The sequence below is a fragment of the Panthera leo genome, chromosome B4 (assembly GCF_018350215.1).
Source record: "Panthera leo isolate Ple1 chromosome B4, P.leo_Ple1_pat1.1, whole genome shotgun sequence".
In the NCBI taxonomy this organism is placed as follows: domain Eukaryota; kingdom Metazoa; phylum Chordata; class Mammalia; order Carnivora; family Felidae; genus Panthera; species Panthera leo.
The window spans coordinates 29,065,496-29,082,593 of NC_056685.1; the positions used below are offsets into that span (position 1 = coordinate 29,065,496).

The 17,098-nt window shown below is 35.7% G+C and overlaps 1 protein-coding gene across 3 annotated transcripts in view; it reads left to right on the forward strand.

Moving 5' to 3' along the window:
• The window catches only part of LOC122224035 (coiled-coil domain-containing protein 7-like), a 134,101-nt gene that overhangs the window by 57,440 nt on the left and 59,563 nt on the right, over positions 1 to 17,098 (forward strand). For all 3 annotated transcript variants that reach the window (XM_042945300.1, XM_042945302.1, XM_042945301.1), the window contains one exon: positions 12,244 to 12,319. In XM_042945300.1, the coding sequence (XP_042801234.1) occupies positions 12,244 to 12,319 (76 nt within the window). The remainder of the gene's footprint in view (positions 1 to 12,243; positions 12,320 to 17,098) is intronic.

Consider the following 17,098-nt stretch of genomic DNA (forward strand, 5'->3'; position numbering starts at 1 on the left):
ACTTGCGTAGAAAAGGTTGACAGGAATCCTGTTCTCTTTCCACTTCGGCTTTAAACCCTAGTGTTGCCATATTTAAACCAAAGGCTTTAATTCAACAGTGATTAATTCTACAGCTTGATTCTACAGTGCTCCCAAATTCTGTAGAGACCTTTGATCCAAAAGTCCTAACTGACTACATGAGTAGAAAGCTATCTAGAGTTTTGGAGTGGGTAGTGAAAGTTTCTTTTTACATCCAGGAAAACTCTCTGCACATCTCTAGGGCTGTCTTTCTGAATCTGTGCAGCTGTCTCTAATACTGTGTCCTGTGAATTCTAGCTGCTTTGGGCTTCCAAAAATCTAAACTTTGTCTCTGAACCCCAGGAAAGCAGTAGACTCTGGGTCCCCCTTCCTTATGCTGTGGCCTGGAAACTTCAGGAAGTAAGATGGGGTTATCAAAGGGCTCTGTTCCTTTCTTTTCTTCTGCTTGTTTTCCAATGTCTGAATATTGCTGTTTTACATATTTTCCCCCAAGAATAATTCTAGTCCCTGATGCTCCTTCATGGACAAAAACAGAAGTCTCTATGCCCACATATAGGTTGATTGGAACACATCCTCTAACCACAAAACCAAAAGAATTAAATATAATAGAAATGTTACTGATTACTTAAAAATGTTCTCCTTTTGTCTGTCTCTGTCTCTTCATTCATTTATTTAATTGAGGTATAATTGACATACATTACATTAGCTTCAAGTGTGTGATATTTGTACAATTTGCAAGATGATCATCACAATAAATCTAGTTAGATTACAAGAATTTTTTGTTCTTGTGATGAGAACTTTCAAGATCTACTCTCTTAGCAACTTTCAAATATGCAATACAGTATTACTAACTATAGACACCATCTGTACATTACATCCCATAACTTACTTATTTCATAACTGGAAGTTTGTACCTTTTGACCTCTTTCACCCAGTTTTCCCACCCCACCTCCACCCCCCATTCAACATACATATATACATGTTCAACACACATACATGTTCTGTGTATCTATGAGCTATCTTTTTCCATGACAGCTGCCTCAGTCCCTGGGCTCCTTTAGTATAAATATTCTTTCTCTCAGTATTATTCAGTTTTACTTGTATATGCTCTCTTTTTCTGCTAAGTGTACCCTTTTCATATTCTCTGGCCAAACTTTATTCTCTTCCCATTCTCTAAATTTGATATCATAGCCTAATCAACAAGGCAAAAGTTATCTTTGTATTCCACTCTGTGTTTATACTATTTAACTTTGATATTGCTTCATTTCATAATTAATGAAATTTATTTCTTTATAGCAGTTTTAGGTTTATGGAAAACTTGAGCAGAAAGTACAGAGTTCCCATATGCCCATTCTCTGCTGCCTACTCTCTGCACAGTTTTATTAACATTTTTCATTAGTGTGCTACATTTGTTAAAATTGATGAACCAATACAATACAATATAATACAATACAATACAATATTAATACAATATTATTATTATTTTTTAAATTTTTTAAACATTTTTATTTATTTTTGAGACAGGGAGAGACAGAGCATGAACAGGGGAGGGTCAGAGAGAGGGAGACACAGAATCCGAAACAGGCTCTGAGCCATCAGCACAGAGCCTGACGCGGGGCTCGAACTCACGGACCATGAGATCATGACCTGAGCCGAAGTCGGCCGCCTAACCGACTGAGCCACTCAGGCGCCCCTAATACAATATTATTAATTAAATTCCAAGCTTACATTGGGTTCACTCTTTGTGCTATAGAGTTCTATAGGTTTTGACAAATGTATAATGTCATGTATTCACCATTACAATATCATACAGACAGGTTTCACTGCCTTGCATCACATGTTCTACCTATTTATTTCGCCCTCCATCTACCTGAGTCCTTGGCAATCATTAATCTTTTTGATGTCTCTGTAGTATTGCCCTTCCAAGTATGTCATATATTTGGACTCATACAGTCTTTCTTTTACTTAGCAGTATGCATTCAAATTTCCTTCTTAATGATTTTTGTGGTTTTATAGTTGATTTATTTTTATTAATGAATAATAATCCATTATATGGATGTACCATAGTTTGTTTAATCCATTCATCTACTGAAGGACAACTTGGTTGCTTCTAAGTTTTTGCAATTAAAGAAAAGCTGCCTAAAAGATTATTTTGTGTGTGTGTGTGTGTGTACATGTTTTTCAGCTCATTGGGGTGAATACCAAGGAGTGCAATTGCTGGATCATATAGTAAATGTATGTTTAGTTTTTTTAAGAAACTGGTAAACCATCTTGCAAAGGGACTGTATCATTTTGTATCCCCACCAGCAATGAGAATAAGAATTCCTATTGCCCTATATCTTTGTCAACATTTGGTGTTATCAGAATTTTGGATTTTAGCCATTCTAAAAGTTTTTAGTGGTGTCTCATTGCTCTAATTTGTAATATCTGATGTTGAGATTTTTTTCATACTTTTTTTTGCCATCTTTGGTGAGGCATTTGTTCAGATCTTTTACTAATTTTAAACATTTATTTATTAAAGTTTATTTATTTACTTTGAGAGATACAGAGACAGTGTGACTAGTGGAGGGGCAGAGAGAGAGGGAGAGAGAGAGAATCCCAAGCAGGCTCCACACTATCAGTGCAGAGCCCAAAGCAGGGCTCAAACTCATGAAACTGCAAGATCATGACCAGAGCTCAAGTTGGACACTGAACTGACTGAGCCACCCAGGCACGCCTAAAATTAATTTATTTAAATTCAAGTTAATTTCACTCTTATGTGGGTCCTGAGAAACTTAACAGAAGACCATGGGGGAGGCGAAGGGGAAAAAAAGTTAGAGAGGGAGAGGGCCAAACCATAAGAGACTCTTAAAAACAAATAAACTGAGGGTTGATGGGGGGTGGGAGGGAGGGGAAAGTGGGTGATGGGCATTGAGGAGGGCACCTGCTGGGATGAGCACTGGGTGTTATATGGAAACCAATTTGATAATAAATTTCATATTAAAAAAAATAAATTCAAGTTAACATACAGTGTAGTGTTGGTTTCAGGAGTAGAACCCAGTGTTTCATCACTTACGTATAACACCCAGTGCTCATACCAACAAGTGCCCTCCTTTATACCCATTACTTGTTTAGCCTGTTCCCCACCCATCTCCTCTCCAAAAACCCTCAGTTTGTTCTCTGTATTTAAGAGTCTCCTATGGTTTGCCTCCCTCTGTTTTTATCTTGTTTTTCCTTCCCTTTCCCTGTGTTCATCTGTTGTGTTAAATTCCAAATATGAAATCATAAAAATTGTCTTTCTCTGCCTGACTTATTTCACTTAGCATAATATACTCTAGTTCTGTCCTCACACCAGTCAGAGTGGCCAAAATAAAAAATGCAAGAAACAGGTGTTGGCAAGGATGTGGAGAAAGGAGAACACTCTTGCACTGTTGGTGGGAATGAAAACTGGTGCAGCTGCTCTGGAAAACAGAGTAGAGGTTACTCAAAAAATTAAAAATAGAACTAACTACCTTATGACCCAGCAATTGCACTACTAGGAATTTATCCAAAGGATATAGGAGTGCTGATTCATAGGGGCACGTGCACCCCAATGTTTATAGCAGCTCTGTCAACAATAGCCAAAGTGTGGAAAGAGCCCAAATGTTTATCAACTGATGAATGGATTAAGAAGATGTGGTATATATACACAATGGAATACTACTCAGTGATGAAAAAGAATGAAATCTTGCCATTTTCAACAACGTGGATGGAACTGGTGGGTATTATGCTAAGGGAAATAAGTCAGAGAAAGATGGATACCATATGATTTCACTTATATGTGGAATTTAAGAAACTTAACAGATGAATATATTTGTATGGAACCACAAAAGAGCTTGAATAGCTAATCTTGAAAAAGAAAAGCAAAGCTGGAGGCGTCACAATTCTAGGCTTCAAGTTATATTAGAAAGCTATAGTGATCAAGGCAGTATGGTACTGGCACAAAACTAGGTCAGTGGAACAGAATAGAAAACCCAGAAATGAGTCCACAACTATATGGTCAACTGATCTTCAACAAAGCAAGAAAGAATATCCAATGGAAAAAAAAAATTCTCTTCAACAAGTGGTGTTGGGAAAACTGGACAGCAACACACAAAGAATGAAACTGGACCACTTTCTCACAACATAAACAAAACCAAATTCAAAATTGAACGTTTGGTTTTTTAACTCAATATTTACATTACATGAAAATAGTTTATATTTCCATTTTTAGGTCTTGGTTTTTTGCAATGTTTTATAGTTTTTAGAGAAAAGTTCTTGTAGTGTTTCATTAAATTTATCTGTAGGAGCTTCATTTTTTTGGATACTAATGAAAATGAAATTAGAAAAATATTTTTCCAAGTTGGAAGACTTATTATATATCTGTAATAGTTAAGATAGGGAAAGAAAGACAAGTAAGCCAACTGAATAGCATTGAAGCCCCAAATCAGACATAATGCATTTAGGTATGTGATATGTAACAAAGGTGGCATTACAGATAAGTTGAGAAAACATGGGGTTTTCAATAAGTGGTATTATGATAATTGATATGTATATGGGGAAAATAAAGTTGGAGCACTCCCTCATAGCATATTCGAAAATTAACTCCATGTCATTAAACACCTACATATGAAAGGCAAAAGTTTACATATTTTCTTGGATTATTTACAAGAATATCCTCATTACTGTGTGGTAAGAGAATGGCTTTTAATACTAGACATAAAAGTACCAGTCATAAGGGATAAATTTGATAAAATTGACTATGTTAAAATTAAAAATTTCTGTTTGTCAAGAGATACCATCAGGAAAATTTGAAATAAATCGTAGTGGAAAAAGAGATTTTGATTACCTGAAACTGTTAAATGATTAGCATACAGAAGACATAAGGAATTGTTATAAATCCAGAAAAAATGACAATTATCTTTTGGATAAGTAGGAATTTAACCAAATAATAAATCCAGATATCTGAGACCGAACAATCAAGGAATTGCAAACTAACCACCATGGGAAACTGTTTCATACCTCTCAAATTGTCAAAAATTAAAAAGTGTAACAATGTCATGTGTTAACAAGGGTATATACCAACAGGAACTCTTCATACGCATAACTTTGAAAAGTAGCTTTTTTTTTTTTTAACATTTATTTATTTTTGAGACAGAGAGAGACAGAGCATGAACGGGGGAGGGTCAGAGAGAGAGGGAGACACAGAATCCGAAACAGGGTCCAGGCTCTGAGCCGTCAGCACAGAGCCCGATGCGGGGCTCGAACTCACATACCGCGAGATCGTGACCTGAGCGAAGTCGGACGCTTAACCGACTGAGCCACCCAGGCGCCCCAAAGTAGCTTTTCTTTAATTAAGTTGCAGATGTGCATACCCTTAGACTCTTTTTTCATAGCCTTATTGATATATAATTGCATATAACATTGTATAAGTTTAAGGTAATCAAAATGATTTGATACACATATATTGCAAAATGCTTACTGCAATATGGGTAGTTTATTTATCCTGTATCTCTTATAATTACCATTTTGTTGTTGGTGTTGTTTTGGTGAGAACATTAAAACTCTACTCTCATTGCAGCTTTCAAGTATACAATACAGTATTAACTCCTGTCAGCATGTTGTATATTTGATTCTCAGAACTTATTCATATTATAACTGAAAGTGTGTACCCTTTGACCAACATCTCCCCATTTCCCCCATGCCACAGCTCCTGGAAACCACCATTCTATTCTGTTTCTTTTTCAATAGTTTATATTCCACATGTAAGAGAGATCATATAGTATTTGTTTTTCTCTTTCTGAATTATTTCAGTTAGCATAATGTCCTCAGGGTCCATCTGTGTTGTCACAAAGGGCATAATTTCCCTTTTTATGGCTGAATAATCTTCCATTGAATGTAAATGTATATGTGTATGTACACACACACACACACCCCTCACATTTTCTTCATTCATTCATCTGTCTATGGACTTCTAGATTGTTTCCATGTGTTGGCTATTGTAAATAATGCTGCAGTGGGTGTGGGAGAGCAGATGTCTCTTTGAGACAGTGATTTCATTTTATTTGGATATATACCTAGAAGTAGGATGGCTAGATCATACAGTAGTTCTATTTTTAATTTTTTGAGGGACCTCCATACTGTCTTCCATTGTGGCTATGCCAGGTCACGTTCCCACCAACAGTACACAGTGTTCTTTTTCTGCACACCTCACCAACAACTGTTACCTCTTGTCTTTTAGATAATAGACATTCTGACAGGTGTGAGATGATATCTTACTGTTGTTTTGATTTACATTTCCCTGATGATTTACATTACATTAATGTTGTTGAGCACATTTTCAAGTACCTGTTACCATTTGTATGTCTTTGGAAAAATGTCCATCCAGGTGTTCTGTCCATTTTTTATTGGATTAAAAAAACATATTTTGGATATTAACTTCTTACCAGATATATGGTTTGCAAACATTTTTCCCTTTCTATAGCATGCCTTTTCATTTTGTTGATGTTTTCCTTTGCTGTGCAGGAACTTTTTAGTTTGATGTAGTCCCACTTTTTCTTGTTTATTTCACGATATTTTTCAACTCCAAAATTTCTATTTTTTAAATGACTTATATGTTTGTTGACTGTCTCATTTTTCTCTTGTATTATTTTATCTATATCATGAAATTGCTTATATGTGTTCTCTTGTAGCTCTATGAGCATCTTCAGAAAAATTATTTTGAGTTCTTTGTTGGTCACGTCCTATATCTTTATTTATTTGGGGCCAATTACTGGGGATTTACTATATTCCTTTGGTGGAGTCATGTTTTCCTGATTCTTTGTGGTTCCTGTATTCTTGCATAGTTGTCTACACATTTGAAGAAGCAGTTAGCTGTTTTAGACTTCATGGACTGAGTTCAGTAAGGAAAGATCTTCAACTGCAGGTGGGGGGATGCTGAAGAGTGTCATGACCCATGTCTAATGGTGTGGGGCAAATGAGGGGGCATGTGGCAGAACCAGGTCTCAAGTATTGCGATTTGCCAGCTCAAGCCATTTCAGCCCACAGCATCAACAATTTCATGGTCTTTGGCAAATATTACAGGGGTCTGCAGAGACTTCAGAGGCTCTTGAGGTCCTTAGCATTGTTTCTAGGGTCAACTGCAAGGAACCAGAGCAATCAGTGATTTGGCCAGAGCTGGTGGTATACACAGTCTTGGCCAAGGGCCTCAGCAGGTGTGTGTGTAGTGGCAGTGGCCAGTTGTAAAAACATAGGTAGCAGTGGGGGCCAGGGAAGACATCCAGGGCTAAGCCAGTTGTGGGCACACAGATAGCTTGGGGAACCTGACTGTCTGTGTGCACTACTATGGCTTCTAGGTTTTTTATAGCCATACAGCAGTGGAGGCTGGTAATAGGCTAGGGGTCTGTGGATAAATAGTTGGAGGGATTAGCTACAGGTGAATGCAGTGGTGCAGGACAGTGACAGAAGACAGAGCCTCCTCTACAGAGGCCTGCAAACAGCTGCGAAGATTTGGCTATTGGCAGTGCTCTTCTATGACTGCATAGTCTCCCTCTGGGCATGTGCATGGCAGTAGAGGCTGGTGATGGGTTGAGTTGGAAGCATGCAGATGTACGAATGGAGGGGCTAGCCCTGAATGAGCGTATGGTGATGGATGTTGGCCACGGGGATCTAGGCTGGTATTTTGCACTCCCATAGCCACACAGTCTTAGGTTTGCTGCTTGTGTGGTTCTTGGGCTCCAGTGGTGGTGGTAGTAGGTGTGTGTGGTGGGGACTGGGGGGAGACATTAGCCATTGCAAATACCTGTGGGACAAAATCCAGTGAAATTTGCGGGGTGTTCTCAGTGGCTGTGCTGGCCATTGGTTTCTTCAGTCATGAAAGCTGCTGTGGTCATCTGTGGAGCAGGTCACGGAACTACAGTCACTCACATCTGTGTGCTTATATTGGTAGGACCTGCTCTTTTTCCCTGTTCCTAGCTGTATTTATATGTCCCAGCTTTATCTGTCTCTGGGTGGGGTGAAACCTAAGCAGATCCTTTATGGAGTGGAGGAAATGCTAACCCAACTCTCTTTTTACATGCCAGGGGAATTCTTTCTATCTGGGAAATCCCAGTTTGGTGCTAAGTAATGATGGCTTGGGGGATAGGATGATGTAGGCAAAAAGAAGCTTTTATTCCTCTCATTTTAAAGCAGTTAATTTTTCTCAAGTTTTTTTGTTTCAGTGTGTGGCTAAAGTTTTTTAAGTGGACTCTGGAACTCTCCCTGAGTTGTTTTCATTCGTGGAAAACTTTTTAATGGTTGATCTTTGTGGAAGCATGGAAGCTGGGTCTCCTACTCTGCCATTTGATACATGTGAAAGAATTTTCATACCAAGTTTTTTTTTTTTGTAACAGCCCCCAAATTGAAGATCCTAAATATTTGTAGAGTAGGGTGGATAAACAAATTGTGGTTTATTTGTGGAGTGGAAAATCTTACCATAATGAAAAATTTTAAAATAGCTACTCAGAATACCATTAACTTTTGAAATGTGATATTGATTGAAAGAAGCAAGTCATAAACACAGGGAGTGCTTTCATTTGTTATAAATTAAAATCTGGGAAAATATGTTGGTTAAGGATATTAAAAAATATAGAAAAGATATAAAGATGAGAAAAAAAAAAACAGGATAGTAAGTTGAAAGAAAGGGTTGTGAATAGGGAGGGACACATAAAGAGCTTCTAGGATATTGGCAACCCCAGGTATCCAGTTGTTGATCTTGAGTGGTGGTTTGGTGGATGCTTGCTTTGTAATTATTCATTAAAATGTAAATATATTTTTATGTATGATTCAGTAAGCATGATTATAAAATATAAAATAATACTAAGGGGATTAATTTCTTTTTTTTTAAATATGAAATTTATTGTCAAATTGATTTCCATACAACACCCAGTGCTCATCCCAACAGGTGCCCTCCTCAATACCCATCACCCACCCTCCCCTCCCTCCCACCCCCCATCAACCCTCAGTTTGTTCTCAGTTTTTAACAGTCTCTTATGTTTTGGTTCCCTCCCTCTCTAACCTCTCTTTTTTTTTCCTTCCCCTCCCCCATGGTCTTCTGTTAAGTTTCTCAGGATCCACATAGGAGTGAAAACATATGGTATCTGTCTTTCTCTGTATGACTTATTTCACTTAGCATAACAGTCTCCAGTTCCATCCACGTTGCTACAAAAGGCCATATTTCATTCTTCTCATGGCCAAGCAGTACTCCATTGTGTATATAAACCACAATTTCTTTATCCATTCATCAGTTGATGGACATTTAGGTTCTTTCCATACTTTGTCTATTGCCAATAGTGCTGCTATAAACATTGGGGTGCATGTGCCCCTTAAATCAGAATTTTTGTATCCTTTGGATAAATACATAGTAGTGCAATTGCTAGGTCATAGGGTAGATCTATTTTTAACTTTTTGAGGAAGCTCTATACTGTTTTCCACGGTGGCTGCACCAGTTTGCTTTCCCACCAGCACTATAGCATTCTATTTTATGGTTATGTATTAATTTATAATTCTCCCATAGATGTTCATATAGGTAATTCCTATATTTCTGTTTCTATAGGGAGTAACTCCTGTTAGCATATTTGTATAAACATAAACATGGAAACAACATGCATTTTTAGGACTGGCTAAATGAATTATGGTCCATTCATAGCAATGGCTTTTAAATAGAAAAACTTTTTAAAAAATAAATATTTTTAAAAACGTTAAAAAATAGAATAGCATTTAAAAAGAATAGCTTTACATAAACTCTTAGAGACATTTTCCTTGAGATTTAAGGGGATACAAGATAAAAGCATTTTAATTTATATTTTATCCCATTTTTATAATCCATCTATGTACATGAATCCTAGATGCTATCTCTTAGAACTCGTCCAAAGAGGAAAAAAACTATCCATTGATAAGTTATATGCATTAAATATTAACAATTTTTATCAATTCATTAATAAGATACAACAGCTTTTATAAAAGAGATAAAAGGGGTCCCCCTTCCTCCACAATATGCAGCTAAATCTCCTGTTACCATTTTAACTACCTCAAGCTTACCTCACAGGCCACCTTGTTAACCAGGGTACTCTTCTCAGGAAGAGGATCTTCACTGGAACATGTCAGTAAGACTTAGAAATGGAGGTGACTGGCCGGCTCAGTCAGTAGAGCATGCAACTCCTGATCTTGGGGTTGTGAGTCTAAGCCCCACTTTGGGTGTAGAGATTATTATTATTAAAAATAAAAAAAATCTAAAAAATAAAAGAAATGGGTTTCCTGATTTTTTTTTTTTTTGGTTTTCAAATTATTCATAAGAACTTGAAGAATAACAATTGGTTGATTACTCAAGCTATTCCACCTGGTAATGGAAACATACTATTAGCATCCGTAGATTCTATGATACTGGGTAGAAATTCCTGGGTAGAAATTAGTAGAGTCACAGATGGGGGCCTGTCTTAGTTTGGACTGCTCTAACAAAATACCACAGATTGAGTGGCATAAACAACAGAAATTTATTTCTCACGATTCTGAAGGCTGAGAAGTCTGAGATCAGTGTTCCAGTATGGTTGAGTTCTGGTGAAAGCCTTCTTCCTGGTTTGCAGATGGCTCTTTTCTTGCTGTATCCTCAAATGATGGAAAAGTAGAGAAAGTAAGCAGACTCTGTTTTCTCTTATATCTCATATGCCTACTGATTTAATTACCTCTCAGAGGCCCCACCTCCAAGTCTCATCATATTGGAGATTAGAGTTTGAACAGATGAATATTGGCCCATAGCAGGGCCTATTCTCCCTCTTGTGAAGTGTGATGGAAATAACAGTTTGTGTTCTTTATAATCCTTTACCATATCCAGGGCATAATTTTACATCACACCCTATGCTATTAGCAAATTAACCTTAAAAAGTCATATGGTAGGGGCACCTGGGTGGCTCAGTCGGTTGAGCATCCAACTCTTGATTTTGGCTCAGGTCATGATCTCACAGTTCATGGGTTTCAGTCCCGTGTCGAGCTCTGTGCTGACAGTGTGGAGCCTGCTTGGGATTCTCTCTCCCTTTCTCTCTGCTCTTCCCCTGCTTGCACGCTATCTGTCTCTCTCAAATAAATAAAGTTAAAAAAGGTGAAATGGTATAATATTTTATGGAAACATTTTATGTTATTCTCCCTTGCCTATAAAAAATTCTAAATTTGATTCTTCAAAAGTTAACTTCTTTCAGTATACCCTTTGAATATTTAAGGAGCATTGATCCTCCTAAAGCAGTTTCTGATTTACTTGTTTTCTTTGTATATTTGACTTAGTTGGTTCCCATGATATATGTTGCACATTTCTACTTTTCCTATCTTTACTTCTGATGTTTGCTTGTCTTCCTACTAATTAAGGTCTGTCCCTTCCTTAAGACTCAGCTGATTTCTGTCCTTCTCCTTTCTCTTCTCAGCTCCTAAACATTTATTATATTTCTCTATACCACTATTTTGATGTGTGGAATAGAAATAAATATAACTGATACTTAGGACTGTGGAATGCTTCCATATTATTTAACATTATCCGTGTATATTTATTTTATGTTTGGTTTATCTAGCAGCAAACTTAATGAAGGGACTGTCCTCTCTCATATGCTTTTTGTCACAAGATTGAAGAATCTTGTGTTATTACCCTGAGAGTTCATTGATTATATGGATTCTCATTATGCTGGTTTCTTTTTAAGTAGCGTTTTAGTTAAACTTTTGAGTTATTTGATTCAGGTGGAAAACTTAACAGGCTTGTTAGGGTCTTCCCATAGACCTTATTGATTTAGCAGCATCATCCAAAGCAGTTTTTTCTTAGAATCTTAGAGTCCTCTTCTATGCAATGTTATAAGGAGTTCACACACACATTGACCTCAATCCAATTTTGTCACTTAATAGATGCATAGTTTTGATCATAGCTTTAACCTCTCTGAGGCTCAATTTATTTATTTGAAAATGGTAAGAATATCTTCTTTTTTGGTTATTTTGAAGATTAAAAGAATGTAAAGTAGCAAAGTGACATATTGGGTATTTAATAAAATGGAAACTATTTTTATCGTAAGCATTTTGTTCTTTGGATACACATGTGACTTTGCTGTGTCTTCATGTTTGTCTAGTTCTCACACATATAGCAGTGAGTTATATCAGCGTAGAGGTATAAATTCGGCCATTTGTAATACGTTTGCATGTTTTCCCTTTTTTTCACAATAGAAACTGCTTGTTCACTGACTAACCGATTGAATGTCATGTTGAAAATGTTTGAAAAACAGTCACATATGTTGGAGAGGTAAGCTTTTAAAATAACTCCTTTTCCTAATTATGAAAATGAGTATACATTTATTTTAAAAAATTGGAAACAAGATTATTAAAAAAGTTTGGTGTTCTTATATAAATTTTTATGATATGTATAATTTAAAAATTTTTAATTATAATCATGTAGAATTTCAAATTGTATAGCCACAATAGAAAACAGTATGTCAGTTTGTAAAAAAAAAAATTAAAGTACAATTACCCTATGATCCAGTAATTTCATTTCTAGATATATGCCCTGCAAAATTGAAATCAGGGTCTCAAAGATATTTATACACCCATGTTTACTGTAGCATTATTTACAATAGCAAGGGGTGGAAGCAACCCAAGTGTCCAACAGGTAAATAGATAAATAAAATGTGATATATACATACAATGGGATATTTTTTAGTCTTAAAAAGAAAGAAATTCTGACATATGGTACAACATGAATGAACCTTGAGGACATTATACTTAGTAAAATAACCCAGTCACAAGAAGGCAAAGTTACATGATTTCACGTATATGAGGAACCAGAAATAGTCACTGTGGATTACCTATAGTTCTTTCAGGTGGCTAAGATTATATTAGTTACAAAATTGGTATGTTGAAAAAGCATGTCTTGTAGAATGAAATCACAAAGAAATTTTTATTTGGACACTTTGGGTTCATTTATATTTGCTAATTGGGGCTCATTTTCCTCCTGCTCCTGGACAAAAACTGAGGTAGGACCACGACTTTTTTGATCACTTTTAACTAATAATTGATTTAAATTTAATTTAGAAACACTGTACAAATTGGGAAATTAAAATTTTATGTCAAATATTACATATTTTAATATTTTAATTTTATTTTTTAATATTTTAATTTTTAATTTTTAATTTTTAATTTTTTAATTTTTATTTTTTAATTTTAATTTTTTTTAATTTTTATTTTTAATATTTTAATTTTTATTCAAAGTTAAGACTTTTCTCCCTTTCCCCTTACCCAGTATCCCAGCTGGTGCCTCCTGGGGGTTATGATTAGCTTTTCTTTTTCATTACCTCCTTTCTGACTAATTACAGTTTCTGTTCTCCATGTATTTGGGAAGGGAGGAAATAAAGGTAATGTATATAGGAAAAGTCTTACTTGACTGTCACTGCCTTCTTTTGCCATAATTACAGATAATACATACCAAATTTTCTAAGCATTCTTCTTATAGTGCCTCTCACTAGGCTTGAGATCAGGGCAAGCATATTCTCCTCTCAAGGGTTTGGATATGGCTCAACACACCCAATAGCTACCTGCAGAGAAATACCCTTTCTAAATCTTCTTTCCTAACCCTTTTATATTGTCTATATCAGTGAAAGGTTTTAGTGCACTTTCTTGGCTGCCAACTTTTTTTAAGTGCAAATGGTCATCTGCCTCACCTATTACTATTACTGGGAGCTTAGGATCTCTGTAAATGCTTCCTTTAACAACTTGTTACAGTCACATCCTTGAAAATTCTGTTAAATATAGGGTGTGGCAAAAGTCTTAGCATAGTTTTAAACTTTAATAACTTCAGAACTATAATGATACAATTGTTCAAAAAACATTTTGAAATTTGATTATATATGTTTCTTTCACACTTATTTAAAAATTCTGAATAATAATTAAACTTTTTTTTCAGTTAAAGTTTTTTGTTTAGGTCAGCATTTTCCATATTCAGAGGGACTGCAACAAATTAATTTATTGTTCAAAGTTCACAAAACTAAGTATATTAAAGAAATGGAAATAATTAAACTTTCAAAGGTTTAATTTTTTTGTAAGTCTGTAGCATTTATATTTCTGAGGTCATTAAAGCTAAAACTATACTAAAACTTTTAGAACATTCTCTGTTGAACTTCTACCATGTGACTGAGTGCTTGGGACAAAATCCCAACTCAGATTAGTCCGAGCAAAAGACTTACTGAACCTCACAACAGCACTATGGCTCAATCTCAGAAACAGTTATAAACCAGAACTTGAACACTTTGAAGATACTGTTTTTTCCTCTTTACATGAGCTTCATTTTCTTCTAGTGCAGATCTCTTCTTTCTTTCTATTTTCTTTTTTGTTTATTTTTTGCCTATAGGTGGGAATCCATGATTGCTGGCAATTCCTAAGGTTTAGTCTTTCAGTCACTCTGAAAGATAGTATTTGGATTTTCCAAATCTAAAAGTCCTAGGTGAGAAAATCATTGGTGCAACTTGGAGACAGGTTCCTATTTCTGAACTGACCAATCAACTGTAGTTAAAGACTTATGGTCCTATGAGCTCTCTCAGAAATTATATTGATTCAGAGGGGTATATTGATTCTGGTAGTTCCCAGAAAACGGAGGCGGGGGCTACTGAGATGCTCAGTGATGAGCATGTTAATATAGGATAACATAGGAAAAAGGAGTGTATTTCATTATTGTGTGTGAATTATACACTAGCATGACAGGGCAATTATCCTGGTCTTTTGGGAAGCTAATAGACTTATTCTTCAGGGTCTGGTCACTTCACTATCTAGGTGTTGCTCTGTGGATATTGGGAAGTGGAAAAGCAAGCATAGACCCAGTGGACCTTGAAAAGTTCTTTCTTCAATTATGGGAAAAATTGGGATTCCAATTAGAGATTGGATAATAGGACGGTTTGTGAAGGCATAATACCTCTTTGGTGAACAGAGTGCTGAGAGCTGGTGTCCAGTGTTGCGGATGTCAACATTGGTGAGAACATTGCCCATCACCAGGATCATGTGTGGTCCTGAAGGCAAATAGGCCCATTAAGAAATCCATCATGAGGTTTTCTTTCTAAAGAGACATAGGGGTCAGAAGTAAGGGTAGTAGACTGTCTTGCTTTTCAAGCTGTAGCCCCGTACATGTATCACAGGTAGTTGTAGTTATATCAAAGGAGAAGGAGTCATAGTGTCCAGGCAGGGCACTGGCAAGGTAAAAGTATGCATTTGGCCAAAACATAATGACAGCTTTTTTCTTCACACCTTCAAAAAACTGAATCTAATGTTGAGTACAGCCTTAAATGTAAGAAAACAAAACCGTACATACAGGTAAGGCATTTTACTCTATCAAAATTAAAAACATCTTATTCAAAGGAATCAAAGTTAAAAGATAAGCAGTGAACTGTGAGAAAATATTTGTGCATGTACAATAGAGTGGAGTGATAATAGGAATATATAACTCTTAAAAAAGGCAAAAAACCCTAAAAAATAGGCAAAGCAGGGGCACCTGGGGTGGCTCAGTCGGTTAAGCCTTGGACTCTGGTTTCTGCTCATGGTTTCATGGGTTAGAGCCCCACATTGGACTCTGTGTTGATGGTGTGGAACTTGCTTGGGATTTTCTCTCTCTCCCTGTGTCTCTGCCCCTCCCCCACTCATGGTGTCTCTCTCTTTCTCTCAAAATAAATAAACTTAAAAAAAAATAGGCAAAGCTTATAGATAATTTAAGGAAGAAACAAAAAAAAGTGGCCAATAAATGTTTTAGGGGATACTCAGTCTGACTTGTGATTAATGAAATACAAAACAAAACAGCAGTGATGTATTTTTTTTGCCATTGGTTTAACAACAAGTAAACATTTTCCTATAACAAATCTTGATGGAGATGTAGTACAATGAATACTTTTAAAAAATCAGTACAATAGGAATTGCCCATTTTCCAGGACAATTTAGCAAAATTTACTAAAAAATAGAGTTTTAAATCTATCTTAGATAAAGGAATATGTTCAAGGAGACATATGTAAAAAGGAACTTATCATATGCTTGTGACAATAGCAAAAAAATAGAATTCCAATTTTTGTTAGTAGGAGTATGGCCCAATAATCTATGATAAAAGGATTATATGAGAATACTATAAACAACTGTATGACAACAAATTAAATAACTTACATGATATGGGCAAATTTCTAGAAGGATACAAACTAAATTGATTCAAGAAGAACTTGAAAATCTGAATGGAACTTTAAGAATCGAAACGAATTAATTAGTACTTAATTTAGTTTCCACCAAGAAATGCTCAAGCCAAAGGGCTTCAGTGGTGAATACTAGCAAATATTTAAAGAAGAATTAATACCATCCCTTCACAAGCTTTTCCAAAAAGTAGAAGAGGAGTTAACACTTAACTTATTTTGTGAGACAAGAATGTTATTATATTCTAATTACTAGAGTATTATTGTAACATCAAAATCAGACAATACTATCACAAGAAAAGAAAACTGTAGACCAATATGTTGTGAATATGAATGCCAAAATTCTCAGCAAAACACTAGCAAATTGAATCCAGTATTATATAAAATGGATTACACACCACAAGCAAGTAGAATTTATCCCAGGAATGTAAAGTTGTTTTTTTTTTTTTTTTTTTTTTGTAAAGTTGGTTTTAAATGCAAATATCAATTAATGTAATACCCAATACTGATTGAATGAAGGAGAAAAAAGATCACATGATCAGCTTACTAGACAAAGTAAAAGCATTTGACAAAATCCAAGCATTTCATGGTAGGAATACTTCACAAACTAGGAACAGAAGAGTGCTTCCTTAATCTGATCTAGGCTAACTACTACCAAAACCCATAGCTAACACTATACTTAATGGTGAAGGACTTAATAAATTCTAAGATCAGGAACAAGACAGGACATCTCACCACATCTATTCATCATTGTAGTACAAGTTCTATCCAGGGCAATTAGAGAAGACAAGGAGTGAAAGGTGTTCATATTGGGAAGGAAGAAGTAAAACTACTTCTTTTTGTAGACGTCATGATCTTGTGTATAGAAAATCTTA